The sequence below is a fragment of the Anser brachyrhynchus genome (assembly GCF_964034855.1).
Source record: "Anser brachyrhynchus genome assembly, contig: SCAFFOLD_671, whole genome shotgun sequence".
In the NCBI taxonomy this organism is placed as follows: Eukaryota; Metazoa; Chordata; class Aves; order Anseriformes; family Anatidae; genus Anser; species Anser brachyrhynchus.
The window spans coordinates 1-18416 of NW_027664136.1; the positions used below are offsets into that span (position 1 = coordinate 1).

The window sequence follows — 18416 nt, forward strand, 5'->3', positions numbered from 1 at the left end:
AACCCCTTATACCCCGATCACCCCCCAGTAACCCCTCAGTTACCCCCCCAGGGGGCTAATTACCCCCCCCACACCCTAATTACCCCCCCCACCCTAATTAACCCCTCCCACACCCCTAATTAACCCCTCCCACACCCCAATCACCCCCCTACACACCCCGTCGCCCCCCCGATTAACCCCTTACACCCCGATCACCCCCCATTACCCCCTCAATTACCCCCCCAGGGGGCTAATTACCCCCCCCCCCCCCCCCCAATTAACCCCCCCCGCCCCAATTAACCCCCCAATTAGCGCCCACCTGCGCACGGCGAGCTGCACGGAGCCCTCGTTGTGCGTGGCCACCATCAGCTCCAGGCGCCCCCCCGGCCCGCGCCGCCTGCGCCAGCGCCAGCTCCAGGCACTGCTCGTAGCTGGGGGGGGGCGGGGAGATTTGGGGCGATTCGGGGCGTTTTGGGGCGATTCGGGGCGGTTTCGGGGTCCCCGCGGGGGTCCCCGGGGGCCGCGGCCCACCTGCGGTCGGTGTGCTGGCGGCTGGGCAGGGCGGCGCCGCGGGCGCGCTCGTGCTGCAGGTAGGCGCCGCGCACCAGCTTCAGCCCCACGCAGGCCCCGAGGCGCTGGGCCCGGCTCAGCACCGCCCCCAGGTCCCCCACGGCGTCCTGGGGGGGCGGCGGGGGGCGGTCGGGGGGGCGCCCCGGACCCACAGCCGAGCCCGGACCCACAGCCGAGCCCGGACCCACAGCCGAGCCCCGGACCCACAGCCGAGCCCGGACCCACAGCCAGCCCGGACCCACAGCTGAGCCCGGACCCATAGCGTGGTGCCCTGCCCCATAACCGAGCCCTGCCCTGTAACCGACCCCTGACCTGTAACCGACCCCCTGACCCAGAACTGACCCCTAACCCATAACTGACCCCTGACCTGTAACCGACCCCTGACCCACAACCGACCCCTGCGCCATAACTGACCTCTGACCTGTAACTGACCCCTGACCTATAACCGACCCCTGACCTGTAACCGACCCCTGACCCAGAACTGACCCCTGACCCATAACTGACCTCTGACCTGTAACTGACCCCTGACCTATAACCGACCCCTGACCCGTAACTGACCCCTGCCCCATAACTGACCCCTGACCCACAACTGACCCCCTGGGGGCCATGGCCTGGGGGCAGGGGGTGGCCGGACCCATAACTCACGCCCTGCCCCACGCCCAGCCCCACATCTCCCCACAGCACCCCACACCCCGCCCCACATCTCCCCACAACCCCGCCCCACATCCAGCCCCACACCTGCCCCCCACCCACCTGCAGGTAGGCCTGCCCCACACCCAGCCCCACACCCAGCCCCCACTCCCCGCCCCACACCCGCACCCACCCGCAGGTAGGCCTGCTGCGTGTGCCAGCCCCACATCTCCCCACACCCTGCCCACACCCAGCCCCACACCTCCCCGCACCCACCCGCAGGTAGGCCTGCTGCGTGTGCCAGACCCACATCTCCCCACACCCAGCCCCACATCTCCCCACACCCGCACCCACCCGCAGGTAGGCCTGCTGCGTGTGCCAGCCCCACATCTCCCCACACCCTGCCCCACCCCCCGCCCCACATCTCCCCGCCCCACATCTCCCCCCACCCACCCGCAGGTAGGCCTGCTGCGTGTGCCAGCCCCACACCCTGCCCCACACCCCGCCCCACATCTCCCTGCCCCACACCCCCACCCCCCGCAGGTAGGCCTGCTGCGTGTGCCAGACCCACGGCGCGGCGCGGTTGTGGCGCCCCATCAGCGCCAGCCCCAGCAGCGTCAGCGCCGCCCGCAGCTCGCTCTGCTCCGCGTCCAGCAGCACCCGCACCCCGCTGCGCGCCGCCGCCTGCGGGGCCGCACGTAGGGGGCAGCCCCACGGATAGGGGGCAGCCCCACGGGTAGGGGGAGACCCACAGGTAGGGGGAGACCCACAGGTAGGGGGCAGGGGCACGGATATGGGGCGGGGGCACGGGTAGGGGGCAGGGACACGGTAGGGGGCAGCCCTACATATAGGGGGCAGCCCCACGGATATGGGGCAGCCCCACAGATAGGGGCGGGGGCACAGGTAGGGGGCAGGGGCACGGCTATGGGGCAGGGATGTGGCTGTAGGGCAGCCCCACAGGTAGGGGCAGCCCCATAGCTATGGGGCAGGGGACACAGGTAGGGGGTGGGGACACAGCTATGGGGCAGGGATGTGGCTATAGGGCATGGACACCGCTATGGGGCAGCCCCATAGCTATGGGGCAGGGACACGGATACGGGGCAGGGACACTTGTGGGGCAGGGGCACGACTATGGGGCAGCCCCACGGATAGGGGGCACGGGCACAGGTAGGGGGTGGGGGCACCGCTATGGGGCAGGGACATGACTATAGGGCAGGGACACGGCTATGGGGCAGCCCCATAGCTATGGGGTAGGGACACAGCTATGGGGCAGGGACGTGACTATAGGGCAGGGACACTGCTATGGGGCTGCCCCATAGCTATGGGGCAGGGACACTTGTGGGGCAGGGACGTCACTATAGGGCAGGGACACGGCTATAGGGCAGCCCCACAGGCAGGGCAGCCCCATAGCTATGGGGCAGGGGCATTTGTGGGGCAGGGGACACTGCTATGGGGCAGGGACATGCCTATGGGGTATGGACCCGGCTATGGGGTCAGGGACGTGGCTATAGGGCAGGGTCGCGGCTATGGGGCAGGGGGCACTTGTGGGGCAGGGACGTGGCCGTGGGGCAGGGACGCAGCTAAGGGGCACGGACGCTTGTAGGGCCGACCCCCCCCAACCCCCCGCGCCGTGGGGCAGCCCCACACCAGCCCCCCCGCCCCCGCCCCCCGCCCCGCTCACCGCCGCCACCCCGTCGAGGCGCTGCAGCGCGGCCCCCAGCTGCGCGTTGTCGCCCGCGCTCAGGCACGAGAAGGCCGGCGCCTGCCGTGGGGAGAGCGTGGGGTGACGTGGGGCAGCTATGGGGCGCTATGGGGCGCTATGGGGCGCTATGGGGCGCTATGGGGCGCTATGGGGGCAGCCGTGGGGGTGGGTGTGGGGCTCACCTCGCCCCCCAGCGCCGCCATCACGCGCTCCACGCTCAGCTCCGAGCCCGGCTCCTCCGCCCGCTGCGACAGCGTCTCCTGCGGGGCCCGCGGGCGCGCTCAGCCCGGCCCTGCCCCACACTTGGGGGGCTGCCCCACACTTGGGGGGCTGCCCCACACTTGGGGGGCTGCCCCACACCTCGGGGGCCGCCCTCCCCCCCCCACTCACGCAGAGGCGGGCGCTCAGCAGGGCCGTCACCTTGAGCTGCATCATGGCCCCCGGCCCCGTGCCGGCCGCCAGCCCCACGCACGCCAGCGCCGCGCGGCCGTTGGCCTCCAGCTGCGGCTCCCTGCGGGCCCCACAGCGCCCCATAGCGCCCCATAGCGCCCCATGGCTGCCCCATAGCGCCCCATAGCGCCCCATAGCGCCCCATAGCTGCCCCATAGCGCCCCATAGCGCCCCATTAGCGCCCCATAGCGCCCCATAGCGCCCCATAGCTGCCCCATAGCTTGCCCCATAGCTGCCCCATAGCGCCCCATAGCGCCCCATAGCGCCCCATAGCGCCCCATAGCTGCCCCCACAGCGCCCCATAGCTGCCCCATAACTGCCCCACAGTGCCCCATAGCTGCCCCCATACCTGCCCCATAGCCGCCCCATCAGCTGCCCACAGTGCCCCCATAGCGCCCCATAGCGCCCCATAGCGCCCCATAGCGCCCCATAGCTGCCCAACAGCGCCCCATAGCTGCCCCATAACTGCCCCACAGTGCCCCATAGCTGCCCCATACCTGCCCCATAGCCGCCCCATAGCTGCCCCACAGTGCCCCATAGTGCCCCATAGCGCCCCATAGCGCCCCATAGCGCCCCATAGTGCCCCATAGCGCCCCATAGCCACCCATAGCGCCCCATAGCTGCCCCATAGCTGCCCCATAGTGCCCCATAGCGCCCCATAGCTGCCCCACATTATGCCCCACACCCACCCCACACCCGCCCCACACCTGCGCCACACCCACCCCACATCGTGCCCCACCCCCACCCCCACACCTGCCCCACACCTTGCCCCATGCCCGCCCCACATCCACCCCACACCTGCCCCACACCTGCCCCCCACCTGCCCCACATCGTGCCCCACCCCCACCCCCACACCTGCCCACACCCGCCCCATGCCCCACCCACACCTCGCCCCCACCTCCCCCACATCGTGCCCCACACACCCACACCCACACCCTGCCCCACACCTTGCCCCATGCTTGCCCCACACCCACCCCCCACCCACCCCCCACCTCGCCCCATGGCCACCGCACAACTGCGCCCACCCCTGCCCCCCACCTGCCCCACATCGTGCCCCACACCCACCCCACACCCTGCCCCACACCTTGCCCCATGCCCACCCCCACATCCACCCCACACCTGCCCCCCACCTGCCCCACACCTCACCCCACACCCCCCCCCCACCCACCCCACACCCCCCCCACCCCCCCACCTGCCCCACACCTGCCCCACACCCACCCCCCACCTCACCCCCACACCCACCCCACACACCTCGCCCCCTACCCCCCCCCCCCCCCCTACCCGCCGTGCTGCCCCCCGTCCTCGTTGGGCAGCGCCAGCAGCGGCCGCAGCCCCAGGGCGCGGAGGCGGCCGGCGGCGCCCTGCAGCTGCGCGGGGGTCTCGCCCCCCACGAAGTGCCCGTAGAAGGAGCCCCGCAGCGCCCGCGCCCACAGCCGCGCCCCCAGCACCCCCGCCGCGACGCCCGCAGCACCTGGGGGGCGGCTATAGGTCAGCTATGGGGTGCTGTGGGGCGCTATGGGGCACTGCGGGGCGGGTATGGGGCGCTATGGGGCGCTATGGGGTGCTATGGGGTGCTATGGGGCAGGTATGGGGTGGGTATGGGGTGGGTATGGGGTGCTACGGGGCACTATGGGGCAGATATGGGACGCTATGGGGCGCTATGGGGCGGATATGGGGCGCTATAGGGTGGGTGTGCGGTGGGTACGGAGTGCTGTGGGGCGCTATGGGGCACTACAGGGCGGATATGGGGCAGGTATGGGGCGCTATGGGGCACTATGGGGCAGGTATGGGGTGCTATGGGGCGGATATGGGGCGCTATGGGGTGGGTGTGGGGCGGGTATGGGGCACTATGGGGCAGGTATGGGGTGCTATGGGGCGCTATGGGGCGCTATGGGGCGCTATGGGGCGCTATGGGGGTGCTATGGGGCGGATATGGGGCGCTATGTGGTGGGTGTGGGATGGGTATGGGGTGCTGTGGGGCGCTATGGGGCACTGCGAGGCGGGTATGGGGCAGGTATGGGGCGCTATGGGGCGCTATGGGGTGGCTATGGGGCGCTGTGGGGCAGCTATGGGGCAGCTATGGGGCAGATATGGGGCGCTATGGGGTGGGTGTGGGGCGGGTATGGGGCACTATGGGGCAGGTATGGGGCGCTGTGGGGCAGCTATGGGGTGGGTATGGGGTGCTATGGGGCACTACGGGGAAGATATGGGGTGCTACGGGGCACCCTATGGGGCACCCTATGGGTCACTATGGGGCACCCTACAGACACCCTACGGGGCGCTATGGGGCCCTATGGGGCACGCTGTGGGGCGCTACGGGACACCCTACGGGACACCCTATGGGGCGCTATGGGGCAGGTATGGGGTGCTATGGGGGGGGCGTGGGGCCCTATGGGGCACCCTGTGGGGCGCTATGGGTCTCGCTATGGGGCGCTATGGGGCACCCTACGGACACCCTACGGGGCACCCCGTGGGGCAGACGCGGGGTCCCAGGGGGTGTCCGGGGGGGGTCCCGGGGGGGTCCCTGGGGTGCCCTGGGGGTGCCCCAGGGGTGTCCCGGGGGTGTCCCGGGGGTGCCCCGGGGGTGTCCCGGGGGTGTCGCAGGGGTGTCCCGGGGGGTCCTGGGGGGGTTGTCCCCGGGGGTGTCCTTGGGTGTCCCTGGGGATCCCGGGGGTGTCCCTGGGGTGCCCTGGGGGTGTCCTGGGGGTTCCCAGGGGTTCCCAGGGGTGTCCCTGGGGTGCCCTGGGGGTCCCTGAGGGTCCCTGGGTGTCCCTGGGTGCCCCTGGGTGCCCCGGGGGTGTCCCAGGGTTCCCTGGGGGTGCCCCGGGGGTGTTGCGGGGGTGTCCCGGGGGGGTCCCTGGGGTGCCCTGGAGGTGCCCTGGGGGTGTCCTGGGGGTGTCCGTGGGGGTCCCTGGGTGCCCCTGGGTGCCCCTGGGGGTCCCTCGGTGCCCCTGGGTGCCCGGGGGGTGTCCCTGGGGGTGTCCCTGGGTGCCCCTGGGTGCCCCTGGGGGTCCCTCGGTGCCCCTGGGTGCCCGGGGGGTGTCCCTGGGGGTGTCCCTGGGTGCCCCTGGGTGCCCCTGGGGGTCCCTCGGTGCCCCTGGGTGCCCGGGGGGTGTCCCTGGGGTGCCCCTGGGGGTGCCCCTGGGTGCCCGGGGGTCCCTGGGTGCCCCGGGGGTGTTGTGGGGGTGTCCCGGGGGTGTCCCTGGGTGCCCCTGGGTGCCCCTGGGTGCCCCTGGGTGTCCGTGGGTGCCCCTGGGTGCCCCGGGGGGGTCCCTGGGGGTGCCCCGGGGGTGTTGTGGGGGTGCCCCTGGGTGCCCCTGGGTGCCCCTGGGGGTCCCTGAGGGTCCCTGGGTGTCCCTGGGTGCCCCTGGGTGCCCCCGGTGCCCTCGGTCCCTCACCGTCTCGGCGTGGCGGCCCAGGCCGGGCACCCCGCAGAGCCGCAGCACGAGCAGCGCCCGCGCCAGCTCCCAGCCGCTGCGCGCCCCCAGCGCCGCCCCCGCGCCGAAGTCCAGGGGGGGCCGGGGGGGGCCTCGGGGGGCCTCGGGCGGCGGCATCGGGCCGGGGGGGGCCGGGGGGGGCCGGGGCCGGGCCTTTAATAGCCCGCGGCGGGCAACCATTAACCGGGGTCGGCCGGGGTCAGGGGGGGGCGGGGGGGGCACGTGGGGGGCACGTGGGGGGGGCACGTGGGGGGGGCACGTGGGGGGCACGTGGGGGGCACGTGGGGGGCACGTGGGGGGGGGCACGTGGGGGGCACGTGGGGGGCAGGGGGCGAAGGGCGCCGGGGGGGGGCGGGAGCGGGGCCGTGACCCGGAGCAGGGGCACGGGGGGGGGGGGGGGGGGGGGGGCCATAGCGGGGCAATGTGTGGGGCAGGGGGCCCCATGGGGGGGCAATGTGTGGGGCAGGGGGCCCCTGTGCCCCATAGCGGGGCAATGTGTGGGGCTGGGGGCCCCTGTGCCCCATAGCGGGGCAATGTGTGGGGCAGGGGGCCCTGTGCCCCATAGCGGGGCAATGTGTGGGGCAGGGGGCCCTGTGCCCCATAGCGGGGCAATGTGTGGGGCAGGGGGCCCCTGCGCCCCACTGATCCCATGCTGTGGGGCAGGAGACCCCATAGTGCAGGGCCCGTGCCCCATAGCGGGGCAATGTGTGGGGCGGGAGACCCCTGCGCCCCATAGCAAGCAAATGTGTGGGGCAGGAACCCTCTGCGCCCCATAGTGAGCCCACACGTGGGGCAGGGGACCCCCGTGCCCCCCCGACCCTGTTCCGTGGGGCAGGGTCTGTGCCCCATAGCGAGCCTGGAGGTGTGGGGCAGGAACCCCCACAGCGCAGGGCCTGCGCCCCACAGCGAGGCGATGTGTGGGGCGGGAGCCCTCCGTGCCCCACTGACCCCATTCCGGGGGGCAGGAGCCCCCACACCCCGCTACCTCTGCCCCATAGCGCGCCCACGTGTGGGGCAGGAGCCCTCCGTGCCCCACTGACCCTGCTCGGTGGGGCAGAGCCCCCCCCCCACGTGTCCCACACCCCACAGCAACCCCGCAATGTGGGGCAGAGCCCCCCCCCCCCCCCACCCCCCCGCTATGGGGCAGAGCCCCCTGCCCCACAACCCCCCCGCTATGGGGCAGAGCCCCCCCTGCCCCACAACCCCTCCCCAAGCACACAGCACCCAGGCCCCTGCTTCCCACGGGTGCTTTATTGGGGGATGCTGTGGGGCAGGAGCTGTGGGGCAGGATCCATGGGGCAGGATCCGTGGGGCCAGCTCCATGGGGCAGGATCCGTGGGGCAGGATCCGTGGGTCGTGCCGTGGGGCAGGATCCGTGGGGCTGGCTCCATGGGTCTGGCTCCATGGGTCGTGCTGTGGGGCAGGATCTGTGGGGCCAGCTCCGTGGGTCACGCCGTGGGGCTGGCTCCATGGGTCGCGCCGTGGGGCAGGATATGTGGGGCAGGATCTGTGGGGCAGGATCCGTGGGGCTGGCTCCGTGGGTCGTGCCGTGGGTCTGGCTCCATGGGTCGTGCTGTGGGGCAGGATCCGTGGGGCAGGATCTGTGGGGCCGGCTCCGTGGGGCTGGCCGTGGGGCAGGCTCCGTGGGTCGCGCCGTGGGGCAGGGCTCAGTAGTTGGAGCCGCGCTCCTGCTGCCGGTAGCCGCCGCGCCGCAGGTAGCCGCCGTCGCCCTTGCGGTAGCCGTCCTTCTGGTCTGGGGGGGGAGAGGGGGTGAGCGGCGCCGTGGGGCGCTGTGGGGCAGGCTATGGGGCGCTATGGGGCAGGCTATGGGGCAGGGCTCACCGCGGAAGTAGCCGCCGTAGGAGCCCTGCTTGTGGTCGAAGACGCGCTCGTTGTTCTCCACCAGCCCGCCCAGCTTCTCGGCCAGCTGCAGCGCCAGGTTCTGCTGCGCCGTGGGCTCCGTGCGGTGCATCATCACCGTCTGCGTCGGCTGGTCCAGGGACGCCTGCGGGACCCGCACTGCCCCACTGCGCCCCACTGCGCCCCACGGCGCCCCACGGCGCCCCACAGTGCCCCACGGCTGCCCCACGGCTGCCCCACGGCCAGGCCGCGCTGCCATGCGCCACCGCGCGTCGCCCTGCAGGTGCTCCGTGCCGCCCCACAGCCGCCCCCTGGCGCCCCACAGCGCCCCACATCCACCCCACGGCACCCCACAGCTGCCCCATAGCACCCCATAGCTGCCCTGTATCACCCCACATCACCCCCCACTGCCCCATAGCTGCCCTGTATCGCCCCACATCAGCCCCAGAGCACCCCATAGCACCCCACAGCTGCCCCCCAGTGCTCCATAGTCGCCCCATAACAGCCCCATAGCTGCCCCCCATCACCCCATAGCTGCCCCATATCACCCCATATTGCCCCACAGTGCCCCCCATCACCCCATAGCTGCCCCCCATCACCCCCCAACTGCCCCCCATCACCCCACACTGCCCCATAGCTGCCCCCCATCGCCCCACACTGCCCCCCATCGCCCCACAGCTGCCCCACAGCTGCCCCGTATCACCCCCCAGCCGCCCCCCATCACCCCCCAGCCGCCCCCCATCACCCCACAGCTGACCCCCAGCTGCCCCGTATCACCCCATAGCCGCCCCCCATCACCCCACACTGCCCCATAGCTGCCCCCCATCACCCCACAGCTGACCCCCAGCTGCCCCCCATCACCCCACAGCTGCCCCCATCACCCCACCCTGCCCCATAGCTGCCCCCCATCACCCCATAGCTGCCCCCCATCACCCCACAGCTGACCCCCAGCTGCCCCGTATCACCCCACAGCTGCCCCACATCACCCCATAGCTGCCCCCCATCAGCCCACACTGCCCCATAGCTGCCCCGTATCACCCCATAGCCGCCCCCCATCACCCCATAGCTGCCCCCATCACCCCATAGCTGCCCCATAGCTGCCCCGTATCACCCCATAGCCGCCCCCCATCACCCCATAGCTGCCCCCATCACCCCATAGCTGCCCCATAGCTGCCCCGTATCACCCCATAGCCGCCCCCCATCACCCCATAGCCGCCCCCCATCACCCCATAGCCGCCCCCCATCACCCCATAGCCGCCCCCCATCACCCCATAGCTGCCCCATATCACCCCATAGCTGCCCCCCCGCCGCCCCCACCATGAGCTCCTCGTTGATGATCATCTTGCTGATGATGCTGTGCACCGTGGGCAGGTCCAGCTGGAACATGTCGGCCAGGATCTCCATGCTGCGGGCCGGGAGGGCGCCGCGGCGTCACCGCGATGACGTCACCGCGCCCCCACGACGTCACCGCGCCCTGATGACGTCACCGCGCCCCCGTGACGTCACCGCGCCGTCACCCCGCCCCACCTGATGGAGTCGTAGACGCTGCTGTAGGTGAAGAGGTAGGTGCGCAGCGACTCCTCCTGGATCTTCCTGCAGCGCCAAAACGGGGCGAAACCCCAGCGGTTTGGGGCCGCCCCGCGCCCCTCGACCCCCCCGGGATAAGCGAGGAGCCCGGAACGGGGCGAAACGAGGCCGTTTGGGGCCCGCGGGGCACGCACCTGACCAGCATGGCGCGCACCTTGTCGGCCTCGGGGAAGAGGTCCCAGACCTTGCCGTTCATCTTCTCGTTGACGATGAAGCGGTGGCACGTGCGCCAGTCGCCCATCTTCATCGCCTTCGAGGCCGCCACCACGTGCTCCCGCATCGACTCGGGGGGGCCTGGGGGGAGGGGGGGGGGGCAGGGGCGATGGGGCGGTGTGGGGCAGGGGCGATGGGGCGGGATCTATGGGGCAGGATGGGGCAGAAGCTATGGGGGTGGGATCTATGGGGTGAGATGGGGCGGGAGCTGTGGGGGCAGGAGCTATGGGGCAGAGAGGACGAGAGCCGTGGGGCAGGATGGGGCGGGAGCTATGGGGCAGGAGCTATGGGGTGAGATGGGGCAGGAGCTGTGGGGGCAGGATCTATGGGGCAGGAGCTATGGGGCGGGTTCTATGGGGTGAGGTGGGGCAGGAGCTATGGGGCAGGAGCTATGGGGCGAGATGGGGCGGGAGCTGTGGGGGCAGGAGCTATGGGGCAGAGAGGACGAGAGCCGTGGGGCAGGATGGGGCGGGAGCTATGGGGCAGGAGCTGTGGGGCAGGATCTATGGGGCAGGAGCTGTGGAGCAGGATCTATGGGGTGAGATGGGGCGGGAGCTATGGGGACAGGAGCTATGGGGCAGAGAGGATGAGAGCCGTGGGGCAGAATGGGGCGGGAGCTATGGGGCAGGATCTATGGGGTGAGATGGGGCAGGAGCTGTGGGGGCAGGATCTATGGGGCAGGAGCTATGGGGCGGGTTCTATGGGGTGAGGTGGGGCAGGAGCTATGGGGCAGGAGCTATGGGGCGAGATGGGGCGGGAGCTGTGGGGGCAGGAGCTATGGGGCAGAGAGGACGAGAGCCGTGGGGCAGGATGGGGCAGGAGCTATGGGGATGGGAGCCGTGGGGCAGGACCTATGGGGCGATGTGGGGCAGGAGCTATGGGGCGATGTGGGGCAGGAGCTATGGGGACAGGATCTATGGGGCAGGAGCTGTGGGGCAGGATCTGTGGGGCGGGATCTATGGGGTGAAATGGAGCAGGAGCTATGGGGCAGAAGCTATGGGGTGGGATGGGGCAGGAGCTATGGGGCGATGTGGAGCAGGAGCTATGGGGACAGGATCTATGGGGCAGAAGCTATGGGGCGGGATCTATGGGGTGAGATGGGGCAGGAGCTATGGGGACAGGATCTATGGGGCAGGAGCTGTGGGGCGGGATCTATGGGGTGAGATGGGGCAGGGGCTATGGGGACAGGAGCTATGGGGCGGGATGGGGCAGGAGCTATGGGGCGGGATGGGGCAGGCTGCAATGGGGCAGGAGCCGTGGGGAGGGTGCTATGGGGACAAGCACTGTGGGGCAGGAGCTATGGGGTGAGGCGGGACAGGAGCTATGGGGCAGAGAGGACGAGAGCCGTGGGGCAGGATGGGGCAGGAGCTATGCGGATGGGAGCCGTGGGGCGGGATGGGGCAGGAGCTATGGGGACAGGATCTGTGGGGCAGGAGCTGTGGGGCGGGTTCTATGGGGTGAGGTGGGGCAGGAGCTATGGGGCGGGATCTATGGGGCGGGATGGGGCGGGAGCTGTGGGGGCAGGAGCTATGGGGCAGAGAGGACGAGAGCCGTGGGGCAGGATGGGGTGGGAGCTATGGGGATGGGAGCCGTGGGGCAGGATCTATGGGGCGGGATCTATGGGGTGAAATGGAGCAGGAGCTATGGGGCAGAAGCTATGGGGTGGGATGGGGCAGGCTGCAATGGGGCAGGAGCCGTGGGGAGGGTGCTATGGGGACAAGCACTGTGGGGCAGGAGCTATGGGGTGAGGTGGGGCAGGAGCTATGGGGCAGAGAGGATGAGAGCCGTGGGGCAGGATGGGGCATGAGCTATGGGGCGGGATCTATGGGGCGAGATGGGGCGGGAGCTGTGGGGGCAGGAGCTATGGGGCAGAGAGGACGAGAGCTGTGGGGCAGGATGGGGTGGGAGCTATGGGGATGGGAGCCGTGGGGCAGGACCTATGGGGCGATGTGGGGCAGGAGCTATGGGGCGATGTGGGGCAGGAGCTATGGGGACAGGATCTATGGGGCAGGAGCTGTGGGGCAGGATCTGTGGGGCGGGATCTATGGGGTGAAATGGAGCAGGAGCTATGGGGCAGAAGCTATGGGGTGGGATGGGGCAGGAGCTATGGGGCGATGTGGAGCAGGAGCTATGGGGACAGGATCTATGGGGCAGGATCTATGGGGCAGAAGCTATGGGGTGGGATGGGGCAGGAGCTATGGGGCGATGTGGAGCAGGAGCTATGGGGACAGGATCTATGGGGCAGGATCTATGGGGCAGAAGCTATGGGGTGGGATGGGGCAGGAGCTATGGGGCGATGTGGAGCAGGAGCTATGGGGACAGGATCTATGGGGCAGAAGCTATGGGGTGGGATCTATGGGGTGAGATGGGGCAGGAGGTATGGGGACAGGAGCTATGGGGCAGGAGCTGTGGGGCGGGATCTATGGGGTGAGATGGGGCAGGAGCTATGGGGACAGGAGCTATGGGGCGGGATGGGGCAGGATCTATGGGGCGGGACGCAGGAGGACCTATAGGGACAGAAGCTATGGGGCGGGATGGGGCGGGATCTATGGGGCGGGACGCAGGAGGACCTATAGGGACAGAAGCTATGGGGCGGGATGGGGCAGGCTGCTATGGGGCAGGAGCCGTGGGGACAAGCACTGTGGGGCAGGAGCTATGGGGCGGGATGGGGCAGGAGCCATAGGGCTAGGAGCTATGGGGCACAGGCTATGGGGCCAGAACACGGCAGGAGCTATGGGGCAGGCACTACAGGGGGGTTATGGGGCAGCTGTGGGGCAGTTATGGGGCAGCCGTGGGGCAGCTATGGGGCAGCCATCCCTCACCCCTCCCTCCCTTACCCAGCAGGGGCTGGCGCTCGCCGACGCGCAGCTGGTGGTGGAACTGCTTGCTGATCATGCGGCGCCGGGCGTCGAACTCGTGGGCGGCCATGTAGGGGATCTCGAGCAGCATGGCGGCCACCAGGTAGACGCACTCGAGCAGCTCGAGGTTGATGTGCATGTGGAAGGGCACCTGGCGCCGCTTCTCGATCTTCTCCTGCTCGGGGTTGCGCTCCTGCAGGCTGCGCATCAGCAGCCCCTGGCCCAGCAGCTCCTTGGCGCGCCCTGCGTCGACTGGATGTCCAGCAGCGCGTTGTGCGCGTCCTTGATCATCCCCTCGCGGAAGGCGCAGATGCCCAGCTGCACCATGGTGCGGTTGTACAGGATCTGCGGGGGGCGAGGGGCTCGGGATCGGTGCCCAACGGGGGCCCGAGGGGCCGCCGCTGGGCCAAAGGGACGGCGGGCGGCCCCAGACGGCGCCGGATTGGCACCGAGAGCACCCAGAAGGCGCCAAAGCCGGGCTGAACGGCGTCGGATCGGCCCCGAATGGCACCGAAATCCCCCCGAATGGCCCCAAATCACATCAAATTGGCACCAAATGGCCCCAAAATCCCCCCAAATGACATCAAATTGGCCCCAAATGGCCCCAAAATCCCCCCAAATGACATCAAATTGGCCCCAAATGGCCCCAAAATCCCCCAAATGGCCCCAAATCACATCAAATTGGCACCAAAAGACCCCAAAACCCCCCAAATGGCCCCAAATCACATCAAATTGGCCCCAAATGGCCCCAAAATCCCCCCAAATGACATCAAATTGGCCCCAAATGGCACCAAAATCCCCCCAAATGGCCCCAAATGACATCAAATTGGCCCCAAATGGCCCCAAAATCCCCCCAAATGACATCAAATTGGCCCCAAATGGCCCCAAAATCCCCCCAAATGGCCCCAAATGACATCAAATTGGCCCCAAATGGCACCAAAATCCCCCCAAATGACATCGAATTGGCTCCAAATGGCCCCAAAATCCCCCCAAATGACATCGAATTGGCTCCAAATGGCCCCAAAATCCCCCCAAATGGCTTCCAAATCACATCAAATTGGCACCAAAAGGCACCAAAATCCTCCCAAATGACATCGAATTGGCTCCAAATGGCACCAAAAAAAACCCAAATGGCACCAGACTGGCCCCAAGAGCCCCCAAATGGCCCCAAATGGGTCCTGATGGCCACAAGAACCCCAAATGGCACCAAAATCCCCCCAAATGGCACCAAAAAACCCCCAAATGGCACCAAAATCCCCCCAAATGGCACCAAAAAACCCCCAAATGGCACCAAAATCCCCCCAAATGGCACCAAAATCCCCCCAAATGGCACCAAAATCCCCCCAAATGGCACCAAAAAACCCCCAAATGGCACCAAAATCCCCCCAAATGGCACCCAAAAAACCCCCAAATGGCACCAAAATCCCCCCAAATGGCACCAAAATCCCCCCAAATGGCACCAAAATCCCCCCAAATGGCACCGGATTGGCCCCAAGAGCCCCCAAATGGCACTGAAGTGGCCCCAGATCCCATGGGGTTTTTTGGGGGGGACCCAGATCCAATCCCATGGGTCTGGGGGTCCTGAGTTAGACCCTATAGGACCGGGAGGTCCCATAAATGAGACCCTATAGGAGTGGGGGTCCCAAACCACATCCTATAGGACCGGGGGGCCCCAAACCAGATCCCGTAGGACCAGAGGCTCCCAAACCAGATCCCACAGGACCAGGGGTCCCAAACCAGATCCTATAGGGCTGGGGGGGGTTCCAAACCACATCCTATAGGATTGGGGGGTCCCAAACCAGATCCGATAGGAATGGGGGGTCCCAAACCAGATCCCACAGGACCGGGGGGCCCCAAACCAGATCCGTAGGACCGGGGGCCCCAAACCAGATCCCGTAGGACCGGGGGCCCCAAACCAGATCCTAAGGACCAGGGGGTCCCAAACCAGATCCCATAGGACCGGGGGGTCCCAAACCAGATCCCGTAGGACCGGGGGGCCCCAAACCAGATCCCATAGGAGTGGGGGCCCCAAACCAGATCCCATAGGATTGGGGGTCCCAAACCAGATCCTACGGGGCTGGGGGGCCCCAAACCAGATCCCATAGGAGTGGGGGCCCCAAACCAGATCCCATAGGATTGGGGGTCCCAAACCAGATCCTACGGGGCTGGGGGGCCCCAAACCAGATCCCATAGGACCGGGGGCCCCAAACCAGATCCCACAGGACCGGGGGCCCCAAACCAGATCCTATAGGACCGGGGGCCCCAAACCAGATCCTATAGGACCGGGGGGCCCCAAACCAGATCCTATAGGACCGGGGGGTCCCAAACCAGATCCGTAGGACCGGGGGCCCCAAACCAGATCCTATAGGAGTGGGGGTCCCAAACCAGATCCTATGGGGCTGGGGGGTCCCAAACCAGATCCCGCAGGACCGGGGGCCCCAAAGCAGATCCCACAGGACCGGGAGGTCCCATAAATGAGACCCTATAGGAGTGGGGGGTCCTGAATTAGATCCTCCGGGGCTGGGGGGTCCCAAACCACATCCTATAGGACCAGAGGCTCCCAAACCAGATCCCACAGGACCAGGGGTCCCAAACCAGATCCTATAGGGCTGGGGGGGGGTCCCAAACCACATCCTATAGGATTGGGGGGTCCCAAACCAGATCCGATAGGAATGGGGGGTCCCAAAGCAGATCCTACGGGGCTGGGGGGCCCCAAACCAGATCCCATAGGACCGGGGGTCCCAAACCAGATCCCGCAGGACCGGGGGTCCCAAACCAGATCCTACGGGGCTGGGGGGTCCCAAACCAGATCCCGCAGGACCGGGGGGTCCCAAACCAGATCCGTAGGACCGGGGGCCCCAAACCAGATCTGTAGGACCAGGGGGTCCCAAACCAGATCCGTAGGACCGGGGGGCCCCAAACCAGATCCCACAGGACCGGGGGGTCCCAAACCAGATCCGTAGGACCGGGGGCCCCAAACCAGATCTGTAGGACCAGGGGGTCCCAAACCAGATCCCGTAGGACCAGGGGCCCCAAAGCAGATCCCGCAGGAGCGGGGGCACCCCTCGGGGCCCGCTGCCGGGGCGCCCACCTGCACGGGGGGGTCGGGCGTGGTGGATGTTGTCCTGCAGGTGGGACATGAGCATGAGGTCGCGCGCCTGGAACCAGCGCGAGTGCAGCGCGTGGTGGTAGATGTGGCAGAGGATGGCGCAGGTGCGGATGCGGTCGGTGCGGGTCCTTGGCGTAGATGAACTTGCAGAGGCGCTCCATCAGCACCGCCGAGTCCTCGCCCTCGTTCTTCCGCCGCGTCCGCCTCCGACTGGCCCCGCGACGGCACGGCGGGGACGGCAGCCGGCCCCGGGGGGGGACAAAAAAGGAGAGAAACGGCCCCAAAGTGAGACAGAGGGGCCCCAAAAAGGAGAGAAACGGCCCCAAAGTGAGACTGAGGGGCCCCAGGGGAGCCACAATGGCCCCCAAAGAGGAGGGAAATGGCCCCAAAGGGAGCCAAAGGGACCGCAAAAAGGAGAGAAATTGACCCAAAGGGGGGGGGAAAATCAACCCCAAGTGAGCCAAAGGGGCCCTAACAGGAGCCACAATGGCCCCAAAGAGGAGAGAAATGGCCCCAAAGAGGGGGAAATCGACCCAAAGGGGCCCCAAAAGGGAGCCAGAGGGGCCCCAAAAAGGAGAGAAACGGCCCCAAAGTGAGACAGAGGGGGGAAAATCGAGCCAAAGGGAGCCAAAGGGGCCCCAAAAAGGAGAGAAAGGGCCCCAAAAAGGAGAGAAAGGGCCCCAAAAAGGAGAGGAAAGGGCCCAAAAAGGAGAGAAAGGGCCCCAAAAAGGAGAGAAAGGGCCCCAAAAAGGAGAGAAAGGGCCCCAAAAAGGAGAGAAAAGGGCCCCAAAAAGGAGAGAAAGGGCCCCAAAAAGGAGAGAAAGGGCCCCAAAGGGAGAGAAACGGCCCCAAAAGGGAGAGAAACGGCCCCAAAAAGGAGAGGAGAAAACGGCCCCAAAAAGGAGGGAAAGGGCCCCAAAAAGGAGGGAAAGGGCCCCAAAAAGGAGAGAAAGGGCCCCAAAAAAAGGAGGGAAAGGGGCCCCAAAAAGGAGAGAAAGGGCCCCAAAAAGGAGAGAAAGGGCCCCAAAAAGGAGAGAAACGGCCCCAAAAAGGAGGGAAAGGGCCCCAAAAAGGAGGGAAAGGGCCCCAAAAAGGAGAGAAAGGGCCCCAAAAAGGAGAGAAACGGCCCAAAAAGGAGGGAAAGGGCCCCAAAAAGGAGAGAAACGGCCCCAAAAAGGAGAGAAACGGCCCCAAAAAGGAGAGAAACGGCCCCAAAGGGAGGCAGAAGCCCCAATTCCCCCAAATCCCCCCCAAAGCCCCCCAGGTGACCCGAAACCCTCTGAAATCGGCCTGAAATCCCCCCAAATCCCCCTGAACCCCACCCATGTAATCCCCCTCAATGCCCCCGAAACCCCCCCGAACCCCCCGAAATTGCCTGAAATCCCCCCAAACTGCCCTGAAACCCCCCGCAATCCCCCCAAGCCCCCCTGCAATCCCCCCAGATTGCCCCGAAGCCTCCCGTAATCCCCCTGAATTCCCCTAATCCCCCTGAATTCCCCCCAAATCCCCCCATAATCCCCCCAAATCACCCCGAAACCCCCCGTAGCGTCCCCAAATGGCCCCCAAACCCCCCGTAATCCCCTCAAACGCCCCCAAACTCCCCCGTAATCCCCCTGTAATCCCCCCAAACTCCCCCGTAATCCCCCTGTAATCCCCCCAAACTCCCCTGTAATCCCCCCAAGCCCCCCTGCAATCTCCCCGAATTCCCCCCTAATCCCCCTGAATGGCCCCAAAATCCCCCGTAATCCCCCCAAATCACCCCGAAACCCCCCGTAGCGCCCCCAAATGGCCCCAAAACCCCCCGCAATCCCCTCGAACGCCCCCATACCCCCCATAATCCCCCTGTAATCCCCCCAAACCCCCCTGTAATCCCCCTGAATTCCCTCCCCCTGAATTCCCCCTAATCCCCCTATAACTCCCCCAACTCCCCCGTAACCCCCCCGTAACTCCCCCAAACCCCCCCCGAAATCGCCTGAAGCCCCCCCTGTAACGCCCCCCGTAACCCCCCATAACCCCCCCCG

General features: G+C 67.8%; 2 protein-coding genes across 2 annotated transcripts; both read right to left on the bottom strand.

The window, feature by feature from the left end:
- Positions 1-298: 298 nt before the first annotated feature.
- Positions 299-6907, bottom strand: LOC308186204 (hydroxyproline dehydrogenase-like; the record flags this gene model as incomplete). Its single annotated transcript, XM_080608317.1, is given in 9 exon segments — positions 299-410; positions 511-655; positions 1716-1863; positions 2861-2941; positions 3064-3141; positions 3272-3392; positions 4613-4779; positions 4782-4802; positions 6730-6907. Coding segments are annotated over 9 exon segments (1029 nt in total), but the record flags the coding sequence as incomplete, so codon positions are not given.
- A 1092-nt stretch (positions 6908-7999) lies between these two features.
- Positions 8000-16928, bottom strand: LOC308186202 (eukaryotic translation initiation factor 3 subunit C-like; the record flags this gene model as incomplete). Its single annotated transcript, XM_080608316.1, is given in 10 exon segments — positions 8000-8521; positions 8611-8773; positions 9946-10033; positions 10156-10221; positions 10350-10509; positions 13266-13533; positions 13536-13631; positions 16378-16392; positions 16394-16519; positions 16521-16928. Coding segments are annotated over 10 exon segments (1476 nt in total), but the record flags the coding sequence as incomplete, so codon positions are not given.
- Positions 16929-18416: the final 1488 nt, after the last annotated feature.